Source organism: Schizophyllum commune (genome assembly GCF_000143185.2).
Source record: "Schizophyllum commune H4-8 unplaced genomic scaffold SCHCOscaffold_4, whole genome shotgun sequence".
In the NCBI taxonomy this organism is placed as follows: Eukaryota; Fungi; Basidiomycota; class Agaricomycetes; order Agaricales; family Schizophyllaceae; genus Schizophyllum; species Schizophyllum commune.
Genome location: NW_026089541.1, coordinates 108105 through 123339, shown reverse-complemented (window position 1 = coordinate 123339; position 15235 = coordinate 108105). Strand labels below are relative to the sequence as shown.

Sequence of the window (15235 nt, the reverse complement as noted above, 5' to 3'; positions counted from 1 at the left end):
TGGAAGGAAATATGAGCGGGAATGGCAGGAATGGGTAGATGTGAGAGAGGGGAACGCGCCCGCGGCACGAGAGAACAAGGGGAGAGGCACCTCGAGGAACGACGCCGCCGAAGGTGACGGTCGGGATCAACAAGCACTCGGCGCTTCGCCCCGCCCCGCCGGTTCTCGGCAATTGCCGACCGCTCTTGTCCCCCGCGTCCGTCTCGATACCCATCCATCGCCAGAGTCCCCTGCGCATTCGACGACGGCAAGCGCGTCGTCGTGGTGATCGACGCATATCTTGCGCGAACGACGCCTCTGGAACGAAGGGGGCGCGCCTGGTGCGGCTAGGACGCGTAATGAGGGTAATGGACACGTCGGCGGTGGGATGCATGCACGATGGACGCGACGTCGACATCGCTCACCCCTCCCCCTTCACTTTAGACACATTGAGATAGGGCACTGAGCCTTTGAGCGCATTCCCCTCCAACACCAATGCCCTATACCGCCCCTTCCCCCCGCGCGCGACATCCTATGCCGCGTCACCCCCTGCACTTTCGCTCCTACCGACATTAGTGCACCACCCTTTCACCACTAATAACCTATCTACGGTCCCAGCGCACTGAGGTGCCTCGGAAAACTCGACATACACCATGCACAGATGCCGTCCCCAACCCCCCCTCCCCCCGCATACCGGTATGACGATAGTCACCTACTGAGCGTCCAGATGCTTACATACTGATCCAGACCTGCGGAATACTAATCCGCGTTGACGAACGCCACGTTGCGCTCGAGCTCGGTCGGACACTCTCGCCTTGGCGGGGGGACATGCATTCACCGCCCACCCCTGCCCAATCTGCCCCCCGCAACATGTCTACAGTATCGCAAACACGTGTCTCGTGGTCGCGCTGGTGCTCTCGGAAGCTGAGGGGGTTGGAGGCACGGCTTCGACGCGCTGGATTTGGCGCAGCTCAAAGCCTGCCAAATGGAGATCAAGTGTGATCGCGCCATGTTCGACATTTTCCTGACTTTTCTGCGCCGCCCCCGACCGCGAGACACTGTTACGCGTCACTTACCGCCTCGTGTACTCGCTAGGTACGCTCTGGGGCTTTGCTTTTGACGCTGAGCTCGATGAGAACAGCACAGAGCAGCTCACACCCTCAACGGCCCACCGCGCAAGAACGACCGCCCAACCTTCCACCCTACCTTCCGACGCTCCGGCGACGGCATCCCGTGCCCGAACAAGTACGTACGATTCACTTTCCACCGCGTTCTCGCTGACATTCGCGCAGGGAAAGGCGGAAGATGGTACGCGCGCGAAACACGCTTATTCCCCCAATCTTCCGCTTCTGCCTGGGCAGAACTCGGGCGCGCCCCACCGAGGTCTTCGCGGAGTGATGGCGGAACATGGGCTGGAAGTTTTGGCGGGGCCCGGGCGCGGCGTCTATCCGGGACGCGGTGTATATAAGGTGACTGGTCTGACCATTTGATTCAGCAACCTAACCTTCCCTCCCTCCCTCCTTCCCTCCAATATCTTCCTCCTCTCTTCTAACTTACTTCCCATGATTGATTCGCAGTCGGTGCGCTTTTCTAACCCTCGCTCTTCCCGCTGTCACTAATCAGTCTCCAGTTGTTTGGTCTCGTCCTCTCCTTTGACTTTGTAAGTCCATCCCTTGTTCACTAACCTCATTTGTACTGATGTCCTACTCTACTCAGATTGCCTTCACAGGAATACCATTGCTACGAGCGAGTCCCCGCACTCACCCTTCCACGTACGAGTTGCTGATCCCTTCACAGATTCCTTCCTTCTCCCACCACCACCACCACAGCAAGTCATTGGCACGCACGCGCACCATCAATCGACACCAAACGCACTCTCGTGCGTGCTACGCTGTACACGATCGTTGGGCTGGCCTCGAGTGCGTCGCTCGCCGCGTCTTCGGGGTGCATATTGACTGACACGTTTCGCAGTGACGGCGCTCCTCGTCGTCCTCGTTCGGCCCCAACGATTTCCTCCCCGCCCTCGGTGATGATGACCTCACCTGCCTCACGCTGCTTGCTCGGCGACGACGTGCAAGCCCTCGTCGCCGTCTTCGACCTGCTCAAAAGCAGATTTACTGCGAGCATCGTCTGCGCGTACGTCGACGCCTTTGTCTCCCCGATCTCGCCGTCGAGAGCGCGACGTTCTATGCCGAAATAACGCTAACCGAAGCCCTGCGGCGCCATTCCACAGCCCACCCTCGACGTTGTCCTCACCCAACCCCACTCACCCATACCTACCCGCTCGCCGCGCCTCGTGTCTCGCCCTCACCCTTCAATGCGGCCGCCGAACCGCCCCTCCCTATTACGTGGGGTTTCGGTTGACACGGCTGCGCTGCGCCGCTGTCCGCTGACCAACGCACCTGCCGAGCAAAAACCCCGCCGACATTCACTCAGAGCCCCCCTGCTACCGGAGACGTCCGCACGACTTCTATGTTACGTCCTCCCTTTGTCGAAAAACGTGTTCGCACTGACCTCGACCCCGCAGTTTATCATCGAGGGTGGGGGTCCGTCGCCTTTCTCGGGCGATCTCGAAGGGGGTGATGTACGCGTGCGGCAGTCGGGGGGCATGCGCGAGTCGTGCAAAGGGGGTGCGCTACCCCTTCCGTATCAGCCTTCCCCGTTCACCACTCCCCCCTCCCCTACCTGAAAATGCGTGCTGACGCCTTTTGAGACGATTTTTTCGCTGATCCCGAACCGCCGGAGGCACGCGCGCACCCCCTAGACGAGGTATGCGAAGAGGGTGGGGCACCCTCTCCCCACGCCACCCCTTGTCGCCCTTACCCCCGACGGTCGTCGAGCAGCGGTGCGGGGTGTGGGTCCCTGTGTGACTGGTGAGTCAGATGCCTCGTAAATACATTCGCTCACCATCGCCGAAGGCACGCGCGTGCTCGCGTATGAGAGTGATGCGAAAGGGGGTGGGGGCCCATCCCCTTCCTTCCCCCTTGTCGAACCGGGGCAGGGGGAGCTATCCCCCATCGCGTTCAGGTGAGTATACATCAGAAGCCTTCCCCTATCACTCCCCCACACACCCCTCCCCCTTGTCTCGACCCCTTCCCTGTCACGAAGGCGTACTGATTTTGTTTGTAGACGATTTTTCTCGACCCCCCTAACCGCCGGAGGCCTGTGTGCGCCCCCTCGGCGAGTTGGTGCGATGAAGGAGGGGGTCCTCTCACCCCACCCCCTCCGTGAGGTGCGCTTGGTCCCCTCCCCCTTCGCAGTTCAATGCTGATAGATTGACTTTAGCCCCTCCCCCTCGTCTTGGCGTCGCCCGTGAGGGTCACGGGGAGGTTGCGAAGGGGTTGCGCACCCCCTTTCTGCGTCGAGGAAGGCTCGAAGACGAGGGGAGGAGCGTCGGTGAGTTCTATTCACAAAAGGAAGAGTTGAAGGCTGTCAATGCGGGGGGTGTCCCCTTTCCCGGAATGAAAGCCCCCCTTCGTCCTGTGTCGCCCCCCTCGTCCTGCGCCACCCCCCACCTCCCGCCTCATCGTTATGCTGACCCCTTTCTCAGGTTTATCACTGATTCTCGGCCGCCAGAGGCGTGCATTCACCCCCTCGGCGAGTTGATGCGAAGAGGGAAGGGGTCCTCCCTTCCCCCTCTCCCCAATCTCGCAAGGTACGCCTCGTACAAGCCCCCTCGCACTCCAATACTGATGAATTCATTTCAGCCTACCCACCCCTCCTCCCCCTTTGTCTCGCCGCGCCGGGGTCGATGGCGTGTACCCCTCGTTCACGTCAGAAAAGGACTTGAAGGGGGGAGGGGAGGGGAGGAGTATCGGTAAGTGGTCCCGACGAGGCGTCCCTTTTTTTCCCGTGAGTAGCACCCCCTCGTCGTGCACCACCGCTCCCTCCCGCCTCATACGACGAGTTGAAGCGCGCTGACATTTTTTGTTGGGTTCTTTTCGTCCGGAGGCATGCCTCGCGCCCTCGTCGAGCGAGTGCGACGAGGGTGAGCTACCCTTCCCACCCCACGCATATCCCCACCCCTCAACGCTACGAAGGTGCGATAGGGGGTGGGAGCATCGAGTCATCGCAGAGGTAGGATTTCTCGAGCTCCCTTGCAGCTCCGATTAACTAACACTGTTACAGATCTCCTGATGATATTCCCTCCCCACCTCCCCCCTTCGCTATCCACGAAGGTGGGGAACTCGGATCGGGCGAGAGGGTGGCCCGAAGGCGCTGAGCGCACCTTCGCTGCGAGAATTGAGGGGGAAGCATAAGACGAGGGGAAGACTCGGGGTGTGGGAGGGATCCCTTCCCCTTCGTTCTCGGGTGCACCCGCTAGAGGGTGGGGTCGCTTTTCCGGGTGCGTGGTGTGGGTAAGCACTCCCCTTCTTCGTGTAGCTACAGGTTCGATGCTCGAGTAGACGAGGTGTCAGTAGATACCAAATTAAAGATGTCTTTGCTTCATATCTCCCCCCCTCCCGCGTGCTCGCGCGACATAGAGATGAGTATGCTACGTGGCGTGAATCCAGGTCGTGTCATAAGTCCAACTCGGTAAGCCACAAACTCGACTCGGGGTTCAGCTCGTCGGGTCCCTACCTTCGAACCCCTCCCTTCCCCTCGCTCCCCTCCACCATCTAAAGGGAATCTAGCCTCGATTAAGCCATCTCGTCCGCTCGCGCTCATCCTCGCGACGAAGTTCACGCTCGACAATGGACATGCTCGTGACTTTGTTCGTGCACCCGACTGCCCTTCGGATGCCTTCACTTTCCGCCTCCCTTCTCTCATATCTCGAAATCACGTATGGTCGTCGTAGGAAATGATGATAGATTCCGATTCCTGAGAGTGCGAGGATCCCCCTCGTCAAGTCCCTTCCTTCCTCCTCGCGTGTTCATCCCCTCCCCCTTCTCGAGGTCAGCCCCTCCCATCCCCCTCACTGACTCCGGCATCGCGCGTTCGTGGTTTCAAGAAAGTCATTTTCATTGAAGTAACTACATATGTACAGCGTGCTACTTACGTACGACGCGCTACCTACCCTGTCTCCCCCTCCCCGTTCCCCTCCCCCTCCCCTACACCCCCGCGCGTCGCCACCCGCACGTAGGCGCAGCCCCTCGCGAGCTGTCTCTCGAAGGGCATGCCCCCCTCCCCCCTTCCCACCTCCTTCTCCCCCCTCCCCTCCTTCTCCCCCCTCCCCCCCTTCTCCCCCCTCCCCCCCTTCTCCCCCCTCCTCCCCCCACCCCCTCCCGCGCGCACCAACGGACTCCACCCAAATTCGTCGCAGGGATGTCGGACGCCATCGAAGCGGACCCGCCCCCCTCGTTCTCGCCCAGCGGCGGCCGCGGATGTTCCCCTTCAGCTCCTGAATCTCGTTGTGCATCCGCCGGCGGATCTCCTCATGCTTGACCGCCTCCGCCTTCAGACGCGCGACCTCCGCGCGCAGGTCCTCGTTTTTCCTTCGCGACGTTCTCCTTGCCCGTGGTGACCGCCTCGAGCTGCGCCGCCAGCGCCTCGCACCGCGCCTCGAGCGCGGCCTTCTGCGCCTGGAGCGTGAGCTGCGCGGTGCTCCCCGCGCTCACCGCCGCCCTCAGCTCCGTCGCCTCGCCGCGCGCGCGCTCCAGGTCCGCGCGCGCGATCCGCAGGTCCTCGCCGAGCTCCCTCAGCTCGCGATCGCGCCGGCGCCCGTCCGCCTCGAGCTCCTCCCGCTCGCGCGCCCACGCGCGCCGCCCGTCCGCGAGCTCGTCCTGCGCGGCGGCGAGCGCGCGCCGGCCCGCCAGGTGCTCCTCGCGCTGGGCGACGAGCGTGGACTGGATCGCGGCGGCCTTGGCGCGCTCGGCGTCCATGTCGGCGGCGAGCGCGTGCGCCTCGAGGATTTCGAGGCGCGAGTGGAGGACAGAGAGGCGGTGGGTGGAGGGGGGTTGGGTGGTGGTGGAGGAAGCAGAGGGTGGCTTGCGGTTGGTGGAGACGTTGAAGCCCGGGCGGGACGGTGGCTTGACGGAGGAGGCGCCCGCGGGCGGGGCGCTCGTGCCGCGGGTCGAGCGGCCGAGGTTCGTTGATCGGGAGGGTGCGGGCCCGCGAGGTACAGTGAGCTTGGGGCGCGCATTGTTGGATTGAGCGAGGCTGCCGCCGGATACTGAACGAGTGGTGGGTCGAGCGAGTGTGTTCGTCGTCGACCGCGATGGTTGCAGCGGTTTCGCGCGCCCTATGCCGATCGCAGGCAGCTTGCGCGGCTGGTCTCGCGCCTCGTCCTCGTCTTCATCGTCGTCGACGGCCTTGCGCTTGCGACTGATGGGTGCCAGTTGTTCTTGTTCTGCGGCACGTTTGCGCGTCGTGATCGTTGGCGGCACGGCCGTTGGAGGCGACTGAAGCCGAGGAAGACGCGACATCTTCGTTGTCTTGGGTGCGTAAGTCGTCGACGTGAGCACCGGCGGTGGCCTTGCAGGCTTCGGCGTCGATGATGGCGGTGGCGAGCAACGTTGATGACAGGGTGACGCGTGATGTTGTGTCACATGGACGCGTCGCGTTAGGCGCGTGGTGGCCTCTTGCTGCCGTCGACGCAGACGCCGCAGCAGGCCTTCTCGACTGCTGGGATCCCGTCCTTATTGCCCGCACCTGTCAACGGCTGCTCGATCGCGTCTCCCCGCCTAGGGATGAGGCTGCTCACGTCGGTTGGGCGGGGTCGGTGCACGTGCGCGGGCGGGCGACGTCGACGTCATGCGGGTGGGGGATCCGCGCTGTCTTCTGCCAGCTGCTTGCCTTTGTACGCTGGCTGCGCGCGACGACCCTTGCCTCGCGGGCAGGGCTCGGGCAGGGTCTGGCTTGGCTTGGTCACGGTTGAACTTCCTTTTCGAGCGAGTTTTTGGTGTGAACGCAAGTCCAAAAAATGCAACATACAACTCGCGAACCGCTGCGATTTGCGCCCTCGGACAAAGCGGGCTCGATAGAGGGAGAAAATACAAGGTACTCTATGCTGTCCTCGTCCTCGTATCTGCCCTCCCTCGCCCTCTATATCCTCCCCATCCCGCCGATCCCATTCCCGATCCACTGTGACCGTTACTATTATCTCCGGCCGCGCTCGCGTTCGAACCGCTCGCGCTCTCGACTTGCTTCAAGCGGGGGGTGGCAGCACGCACTCGGTTCAACAACATGCCTTTCAATCCCATCTTCAGCACCTCTCTCCTCTGTCCTACGGTTTTTTCTCCCTCTCTTCCCTCTTTTGGACAGGTCTTGGCTGCCCTCCCAGAACTCGGTCAAGCCAGACAACTCGTCAGGCGTGCAAGCATCGAATACGTAGTTGTCTGCGGCTGCGGACTTCCTTGACCGAGTTACAGACTTTGCTTGCCAAGTTACGTCAAACAAGAACTAGGATGTCACAATGTTGCTTCACTGCGGGTTTCAGGCTTGGTCTTGCAATCAGCACAAACATTCGGAGGCTCAAGGGTATGAGATGGCAGTGTTGCAAGCTTTGTCGACAAGCTCAGCAAGAATTCATTGCTTCCAAGTGTGTATAGAGGTAGAAGCTATGCAAGAAGATGTGTATAGACTACTCGTGGGGAGACCTCGATTTTCTTGGAAGGGATTGGCACACAAATGAGGGGATAGAGGGGCTCAGGACACGGAGCTACATTGCTCCACAGCCTGCAGACACCGGGTGAGTGCTAGACTCGCTCTCGAAGCACAGTACACACACCTAGCAGATATGCCATCAACTCACACACTCGGGATGGGGAGCACGGGTGGCAGTCTTCGGGTGCGAGTACGGCCTTTGAGCAAGTCATCGGCACAGCTTGCGACAGAAAGAGGAATTGAAGGGAATAAGGCTAAGGAGAAGTTGATATGAAGGAGACCTGAGCAACAGCGAGAAGTGTCATCATGCATGGCGAGTGGAAGGGTGGCGGAACGAGAGGGAAAGCGCAACAGCGAGCGGGAGGGAAAGCGCAACAGCGAGCCGGATGGTGGGAGCAGGAAGCGAGATGGTGGGAGCGGGAAGCAAGTTGTGGGATGGCGCGATGGTGGAAACGTGTGATGTGGTGTGCGGCGGTGAGGCATGGTGCGGAGGTTGCGTAATGAGCTCGAACGGGTCGATTGATTCGGAAGGCCAGACAAATCGGAGCGTGGGCGGAGGAGTGGCTAGAAAGGAGGGAATGAACAGCCTTCGAGGAGGACACAGTTGGTCACTGAGCGAGTCGGAGAGCCCCGCTGCTCACTGACATCGCCGCGCTAGCAGATTCCGCAAGCGCCCGAACATGAATCACGCACGGTGAGCGAGACAGGGTATATTACGAGTACTTCTAAAACCATAGCACGTATCGTATTAGCCTGCTCGGCGGACGGCGATACATTGCCTCATCGCCTAGGCGGTAAATAGATATGTTGCGAGAGAAGACGGGAATGAATCGAGTGACCCACAGACAACGAAAGCATCTGCGTGGGAGGGGTGGAATGAGAGAAGACGCGAGGCACGGTACGGGACAGGCAACATGGGGCGGGGATCTGCGGAGGACGGACATGCGACAGGTCGACAAGTCGCCATTGCACGCGGAGAGCCTCGCCGACGACCCTGAGACGTTTTGGGAATAATAGCGGCGCTCGAACATGTCGACCGCTGGGTCAAGCTCGCAGGACGGAATGCAAGAAATCAACACTTTGGCTTCATGGAAGGAAATATGAGCGGGAATGGCAGGAATGGGTAGATGTGAGAGAGGGGAACGCGCCCGCGGCACGAGAGAACAAGGGGAGAGGCACCTCGAGGAACGACGCCGCCGAAGGTGACGGTCGGGATCAACAAGCACTCGGCGCTTCGCCCCGCCCCGCCGGTTCTCGGCAATTGCCGACCGCTCTTGTCCCCCGCGTCCGTCTCGATACCCATCCATCGCCAGAGTCCCCTGCGCATTCGACGACGGCAAGCGCGTCGTCGTGGTGATCGACGCATATCTTGCGCGAACGACGCCTCTGGAACGAAGGGGGCGCGCCTGGTGCGGCTAGGACGCGTAATGAGGGTAATGGACACGTCGGCGGTGGGATGCATGCACGATGGACGCGACGTCGACATCGCTCACCCCTCCCCCTTCACTTTAGACACATTGAGATAGGGCACTGAGCCTTTGAGCGCATTCCCCTCCAACACCAATGCCCTATACCGCCCCTTCCCCCCGCGCGCGACATCCTATGCCGCGTCACCCCCTGCACTTTCGCTCCTACCGACATTAGTGCACCACCCTTTCACCACTAATAACCTATCTACGGTCCCAGCGCACTGAGGTGCCTCGGAAAACTCGACATACACCATGCACAGATGCCGTCCCCAACCCCCCCTCCCCCCGCATACCGGTATGACGATAGTCACCTACTGAGCGTCCAGATGCTTACATACTGATCCAGACCTGCGGAATACTAATCCGCGTTGACGAACGCCACGTTGCGCTCGAGCTCGGTCGGACACTCTCGCCTTGGCGGGGGGACATGCATTCACCGCCCACCCCTGCCCAATCTGCCCCCCGCAACATGTCTACAGTATCGCAAACACGTGTCTCGTGGTCGCGCTGGTGCTCTCGGAAGCTGAGGGGGTTGGAGGCACGGCTTCGACGCGCTGGATTTGGCGCAGCTCAAAGCCTGCCAAATGGAGATCAAGTGTGATCGCGCCATGTTCGACATTTTCCTGACTTTTCTGCGCCGCCCCCGACCGCGAGACACTGTTACGCGTCACTTACCGCCTCGTGTACTCGCTAGGTACGCTCTGGGGCTTTGCTTTTGACGCTGAGCTCGATGAGAACAGCACAGAGCAGCTCACACCCTCAACGGCCCACCGCGCAAGAACGACCGCCCAACCTTCCACCCTACCTTCCGACGCTCCGGCGACGGCATCCCGTGCCCGAACAAGTACGTACGATTCACTTTCCACCGCGTTCTCGCTGACATTCGCGCAGGGAAAGGCGGAAGATGGTACGCGCGCGAAACACGCTTATTCCCCCAATCTTCCGCTTCTGCCTGGGCAGAACTCGGGCGCGCCCCACCGAGGTCTTCGCGGAGTGATGGCGGAACATGGGCTGGAAGTTTTGGCGGGGCCCGGGCGCGGCGTCTATCCGGGACGCGGTGTATATAAGGTGACTGGTCTGACCATTTGATTCAGCAACCTAACCTTCCCTCCCTCCCTCCTTCCCTCCAATATCTTCCTCCTCTCTTCTAACTTACTTCCCATGATTGATTCGCAGTCGGTGCGCTTTTCTAACCCTCGCTCTTCCCGCTGTCACTAATCAGTCTCCAGTTGTTTGGTCTCGTCCTCTCCTTTGACTTTGTAAGTCCATCCCTTGTTCACTAACCTCATTTGTACTGATGTCCTACTCTACTCAGATTGCCTTCACAGGAATACCATTGCTACGAGCGAGTCCCCGCACTCACCCTTCCACGTACGAGTTGCTGATCCCTTCACAGATTCCTTCCTTCTCCCACCACCACCACCACAGCAAGTCATTGGCACGCACGCGCACCATCAATCGACACCAAACGCACTCTCGTGCGTGCTACGCTGTACACGATCGTTGGGCTGGCCTCGAGTGCGTCGCTCGCCGCGTCTTCGGGGTGCATATTGACTGACACGTTTCGCAGTGACGGCGCTCCTCGTCGTCCTCGTTCGGCCCCAACGATTTCCTCCCCGCCCTCGGTGATGATGACCTCACCTGCCTCACGCTGCTTGCTCGGCGACGACGTGCAAGCCCTCGTCGCCGTCTTCGACCTGCTCAAAAGCAGATTTACTGCGAGCATCGTCTGCGCGTACGTCGACGCCTTTGTCTCCCCGATCTCGCCGTCGAGAGCGCGACGTTCTATGCCGAAATAACGCTAACCGAAGCCCTGCGGCGCCATTCCACAGCCCACCCTCGACGTTGTCCTCACCCAACCCCACTCACCCATACCTACCCGCTCGCCGCGCCTCGTGTCTCGCCCTCACCCTTCAATGCGGCCGCCGAACCGCCCCTCCCTATTACGTGGGGTTTCGGTTGACACGGCTGCGCTGCGCCGCTGTCCGCTGACCAACGCACCTGCCGAGCAAAAACCCCGCCGACATTCACTCAGAGCCCCCCTGCTACCGGAGACGTCCGCACGACTTCTATGTTACGTCCTCCCTTTGTCGAAAAACGTGTTCGCACTGACCTCGACCCCGCAGTTTATCATCGAGGGTGGGGGTCCGTCGCCTTTCTCGGGCGATCTCGAAGGGGGTGATGTACGCGTGCGGCAGTCGGGGGGCATGCGCGAGTCGTGCAAAGGGGGTGCGCTACCCCTTCCGTATCAGCCTTCCCCGTTCACCACTCCCCCCTCCCCTACCTGAAAATGCGTGCTGACGCCTTTTGAGACGATTTTTTCGCTGATCCCGAACCGCCGGAGGCACGCGCGCACCCCCTAGACGAGGTATGCGAAGAGGGTGGGGCACCCTCTCCCCACGCCACCCCTTGTCGCCCTTACCCCCGACGGTCGTCGAGCAGCGGTGCGGGGTGTGGGTCCCTGTGTGACTGGTGAGTCAGATGCCTCGTAAATACATTCGCTCACCATCGCCGAAGGCACGCGCGTGCTCGCGTATGAGAGTGATGCGAAAGGGGGTGGGGGCCCATCCCCTTCCTTCCCCCTTGTCGAACCGGGGCAGGGGGAGCTATCCCCCATCGCGTTCAGGTGAGTATACATCAGAAGCCTTCCCCTATCACTCCCCCACACACCCCTCCCCCTTGTCTCGACCCCTTCCCTGTCACGAAGGCGTACTGATTTTGTTTGTAGACGATTTTTCTCGACCCCCCTAACCGCCGGAGGCCTGTGTGCGCCCCCTCGGCGAGTTGGTGCGATGAAGGAGGGGGTCCTCTCACCCCACCCCCTCCGTGAGGTGCGCTTGGTCCCCTCCCCCTTCGCAGTTCAATGCTGATAGATTGACTTTAGCCCCTCCCCCTCGTCTTGGCGTCGCCCGTGAGGGTCACGGGGAGGTTGCGAAGGGGTTGCGCACCCCCTTTCTGCGTCGAGGAAGGCTCGAAGACGAGGGGAGGAGCGTCGGTGAGTTCTATTCACAAAAGGAAGAGTTGAAGGCTGTCAATGCGGGGGGTGTCCCCTTTCCCGGAATGAAAGCCCCCCTTCGTCCTGTGTCGCCCCCCTCGTCCTGCGCCACCCCCCACCTCCCGCCTCATCGTTATGCTGACCCCTTTCTCAGGTTTATCACTGATTCTCGGCCGCCAGAGGCGTGCATTCACCCCCTCGGCGAGTTGATGCGAAGAGGGAAGGGGTCCTCCCTTCCCCCTCTCCCCAATCTCGCAAGGTACGCCTCGTACAAGCCCCCTCGCACTCCAATACTGATGAATTCATTTCAGCCTACCCACCCCTCCTCCCCCTTTGTCTCGCCGCGCCGGGGTCGATGGCGTGTACCCCTCGTTCACGTCAGAAAAGGACTTGAAGGGGGGAGGGGAGGGGAGGAGTATCGGTAAGTGGTCCCGACGAGGCGTCCCTTTTTTTCCCGTGAGTAGCACCCCCTCGTCGTGCACCACCGCTCCCTCCCGCCTCATACGACGAGTTGAAGCGCGCTGACATTTTTTGTTGGGTTCTTTTCGTCCGGAGGCATGCCTCGCGCCCTCGTCGAGCGAGTGCGACGAGGGTGAGCTACCCTTCCCACCCCACGCATATCCCCACCCCTCAACGCTACGAAGGTGCGATAGGGGGTGGGAGCATCGAGTCATCGCAGAGGTAGGATTTCTCGAGCTCCCTTGCAGCTCCGATTAACTAACACTGTTACAGATCTCCTGATGATATTCCCTCCCCACCTCCCCCCTTCGCTATCCACGAAGGTGGGGAACTCGGATCGGGCGAGAGGGTGGCCCGAAGGCGCTGAGCGCACCTTCGCTGCGAGAATTGAGGGGGAAGCATAAGACGAGGGGAAGACTCGGGGTGTGGGAGGGATCCCTTCCCCTTCGTTCTCGGGTGCACCCGCTAGAGGGTGGGGTCGCTTTTCCGGGTGCGTGGTGTGGGTAAGCACTCCCCTTCTTCGTGTAGCTACAGGTTCGATGCTCGAGTAGACGAGGTGTCAGTAGATACCAAATTAAAGATGTCTTTGCTTCATATCTCCCCCCCTCCCGCGTGCTCGCGCGACATAGAGATGAGTATGCTACGTGGCGTGAATCCAGGTCGTGTCATAAGTCCAACTCGGTAAGCCACAAACTCGACTCGGGGTTCAGCTCGTCGGGTCCCTACCTTCGAACCCCTCCCTTCCCCTCGCTCCCCTCCACCATCTAAAGGGAATCTAGCCTCGATTAAGCCATCTCGTCCGCTCGCGCTCATCCTCGCGACGAAGTTCACGCTCGACAATGGACATGCTCGTGACTTTGTTCGTGCACCCGACTGCCCTTCGGATGCCTTCACTTTCCGCCTCCCTTCTCTCATATCTCGAAATCACGTATGGTCGTCGTAGGAAATGATGGTAGAATCCGATTCCTGAGAGTGCGAGGGGCTCCCTCGTCAAGTCCCTTCCTTCTAGTGAGCCCCTCCTCGCATGTTCCGTCGTCCCCCCCTCTTCCCCTCACTGACTCCGGCATCGCGCGTTCGTTGTTTCAAGAAAGTCATTTTCATTGAAGTAACTACATATGTACAGCGTGCTACTTACGTACGACGTGCTACCTGCTATGTCCCCCCCTCCCCCTTCCCCTCCCCTGCACCCCCGCGCGTCGCCCCCCGCACCTAGGCGCAGCCCCTCGCGAGCTGTCTCTCGAAGGGCATGCCCCCCTCCCCCCCTCCCACCTTCTACTCCCCCCACCCCCCACCCCCTCCCGCGCGCACCGACGGGCTCCGCCCAAATCCGTCGCAGGGATGTCGGACGCCATCGAAGCGGACCCGGCCCCCTCGTTCTCGCCCAGCCGCGGCCGCGAATGTTCCCCTTCAGCTCTTGGATCTCGTTGTGCATCCGTCGGCGGATCTCCTCGTGCTTGACCGCCTGCGCCTTCAAGCGCGCGACCTCCGCGCGCAGGTCCTCGTTCTCCTTCGCGACGTTCTCCTTGCCCGTCGTCACCGCCTCAAGCTGTGACGCCAGCGCCTCGCACCGCGCCTCGAGCGCCGCCTTCTGCGCCTGGAGCGTGAGCTGCGCGGTGCTCCCCGCGCTCACCGCCGCCCTCAGCTCCGTCGCCTCGCCCCGCGCGCGGTCCAAATCCGCGCGCGCGATCCGCAGGTCCTCGCCGAGCTCCCTCAGCTCGCGGTCGCGCCGGCGGCCGTCCGCCTCGAGCTCCTCCCGCTCGCGCGCCCACGCTCGCTTCCCGTCCGCGAGCTCGTCCTGCGCGGCGGCGAGCGCGCGCCGGCCCGCCAGGTGCTCCTCGCGCTGGGCGACGAGCGTGGACTGGATCGCGGCGGCCTTGGCGCGCTCGGCGTCCATGTCGGCGGCGAGCGCGTGCGCCTCGAGGGTTTCGAGGCGCGAGTGGAGGACGGAGAGGCGGTGGGTGGAGGGGGGTTGGGTGGTGGTGGAGGAAGCAGAGGGTGGCTTGCGGTTGGTGGAGACGTTGAAGCCCGGGCGGGACGGTGGCTTGACGGAGGAGGCGCCCGCGGGCGGGGCGCTCGTGCCGCGGGTCGAGCGGCCGAGGTTCGTTGATCGGGAGGGTGCGGGCCCGCGAGGTACAGTGAGCTTGGGGCGCGCATTGTTGGATTGAGCGAGGCTGCCGCCGGATACTGAACGAGTGGTGGGTCGAGCGAGTGTGTTCGTCGTCGACCGCGATGGCTGCAGCGGTTTCGCGCGCCCTATGCCAATCGCTGGCAGCTTGCGCGGTTGGTCGCGCGCCTCGTCCTCGTCTTCATCGTCGTCGACGGCTTTGCGCTTGCGGCTGGCAGGCGCTACCTGTTCTTGTTGCATTTCGGCCGCGGCGCGTTTGCGCGTCGTGATCGTTGGCGGCACGGCCGTCGGGGAGGATTGCAGGCGCGGTAGGCGAGACATCTCTCGTCGTATCTCTTGCGTGTCGTCGTGAGCAACGGCGGCCCTCGTTTCGGCGTCGATGACGGTGGCGGCGGACAACGTTGAGGTTGATGGCAAGTGTGACCAAGCGTGACAGCCCGTGAGGCGCGTTAGTCACGTGCTCGTATACCTCTCTCCGTCTGCCAGTGGCCCAGTGCCACTCGCTCCTTCGCTGCTTCTGCGCATTCCACCTCGTGCCTGGTTTCCTTTCAAATTATGACAGGTCCATAATTACTAGTATGCGCGAGTACAACAATTCACAGCGACACCCGGAAACAACAAAATACCAGGAAACAAAATGCCGGCGCGGGTGTCGAGGAGCGG

The 15235-nt window shown here is 61.6% G+C and overlaps 4 protein-coding genes across 4 annotated transcripts; 2 read left to right on the top strand and 2 right to left on the bottom strand.

The window, feature by feature from the left end:
- Nucleotides 1-964: 964 nt before the first annotated feature.
- SCHCODRAFT_02494553 (uncharacterized protein) lies at nucleotides 965-4201 on the top strand (the record flags this gene model as incomplete). Its single annotated transcript, XM_050343007.1, has 16 exons — nucleotides 965-1074; nucleotides 1121-1224; nucleotides 1272-1287; nucleotides 1475-1559; nucleotides 1610-1639; nucleotides 1696-1898; nucleotides 1951-2115; nucleotides 2192-2327; nucleotides 2507-2563; nucleotides 2744-2852; nucleotides 2898-3006; nucleotides 3109-3206; nucleotides 3265-3634; nucleotides 3687-3796; nucleotides 3840-4056; nucleotides 4108-4201. The coding sequence occupies 16 exons, from the start codon at nucleotides 965-967 to the stop codon at nucleotides 4199-4201; spliced, it is 2013 nt and encodes a 670-aa protein (XP_050200833.1).
- A 972-nt stretch (nucleotides 4202-5173) lies between these two features.
- Nucleotides 5174-6446, bottom strand: SCHCODRAFT_02534380 (uncharacterized protein). Its single transcript, XM_050343568.1, has one exon. The coding sequence runs from the start codon at nucleotides 6342-6344 to the stop codon at nucleotides 5355-5357; it is 990 nt and encodes a 329-aa protein (XP_050200832.1). The 5' UTR covers nucleotides 6345-6446; the 3' UTR covers nucleotides 5174-5354.
- A 3131-nt stretch (nucleotides 6447-9577) lies between these two features.
- On the top strand, nucleotides 9578-12814 carry SCHCODRAFT_02497768 (uncharacterized protein; the record flags this gene model as incomplete). The annotated part of the gene is made up of 16 exons (XM_003032995.2): nucleotides 9578-9687; nucleotides 9734-9837; nucleotides 9885-9900; nucleotides 10088-10172; nucleotides 10223-10252; nucleotides 10309-10511; nucleotides 10564-10728; nucleotides 10805-10940; nucleotides 11120-11176; nucleotides 11357-11465; nucleotides 11511-11619; nucleotides 11722-11819; nucleotides 11878-12247; nucleotides 12300-12409; nucleotides 12453-12669; nucleotides 12721-12814. The coding sequence occupies 16 exons, from the start codon at nucleotides 9578-9580 to the stop codon at nucleotides 12812-12814; spliced, it is 2013 nt and encodes a 670-aa protein (XP_003033041.1).
- Nucleotides 12815-13544: 730 nt separating this feature from the next.
- Nucleotides 13545-14958, bottom strand: SCHCODRAFT_02676636 (uncharacterized protein; the record flags this gene model as incomplete). Its single annotated transcript, XM_050346713.1, has 3 exons — nucleotides 13756-14958; nucleotides 13583-13677; nucleotides 13545-13556 (listed from the first exon to the last, which is right to left on the bottom strand). Exons 1-3 carry the CDS (start codon nucleotides 14891-14893, stop codon nucleotides 13545-13547), a joined length of 1245 nt encoding a protein of 414 aa, XP_050200831.1. The 5' UTR covers nucleotides 14894-14958.
- Between the last annotated feature and the right edge of the window lie 277 nt (nucleotides 14959-15235).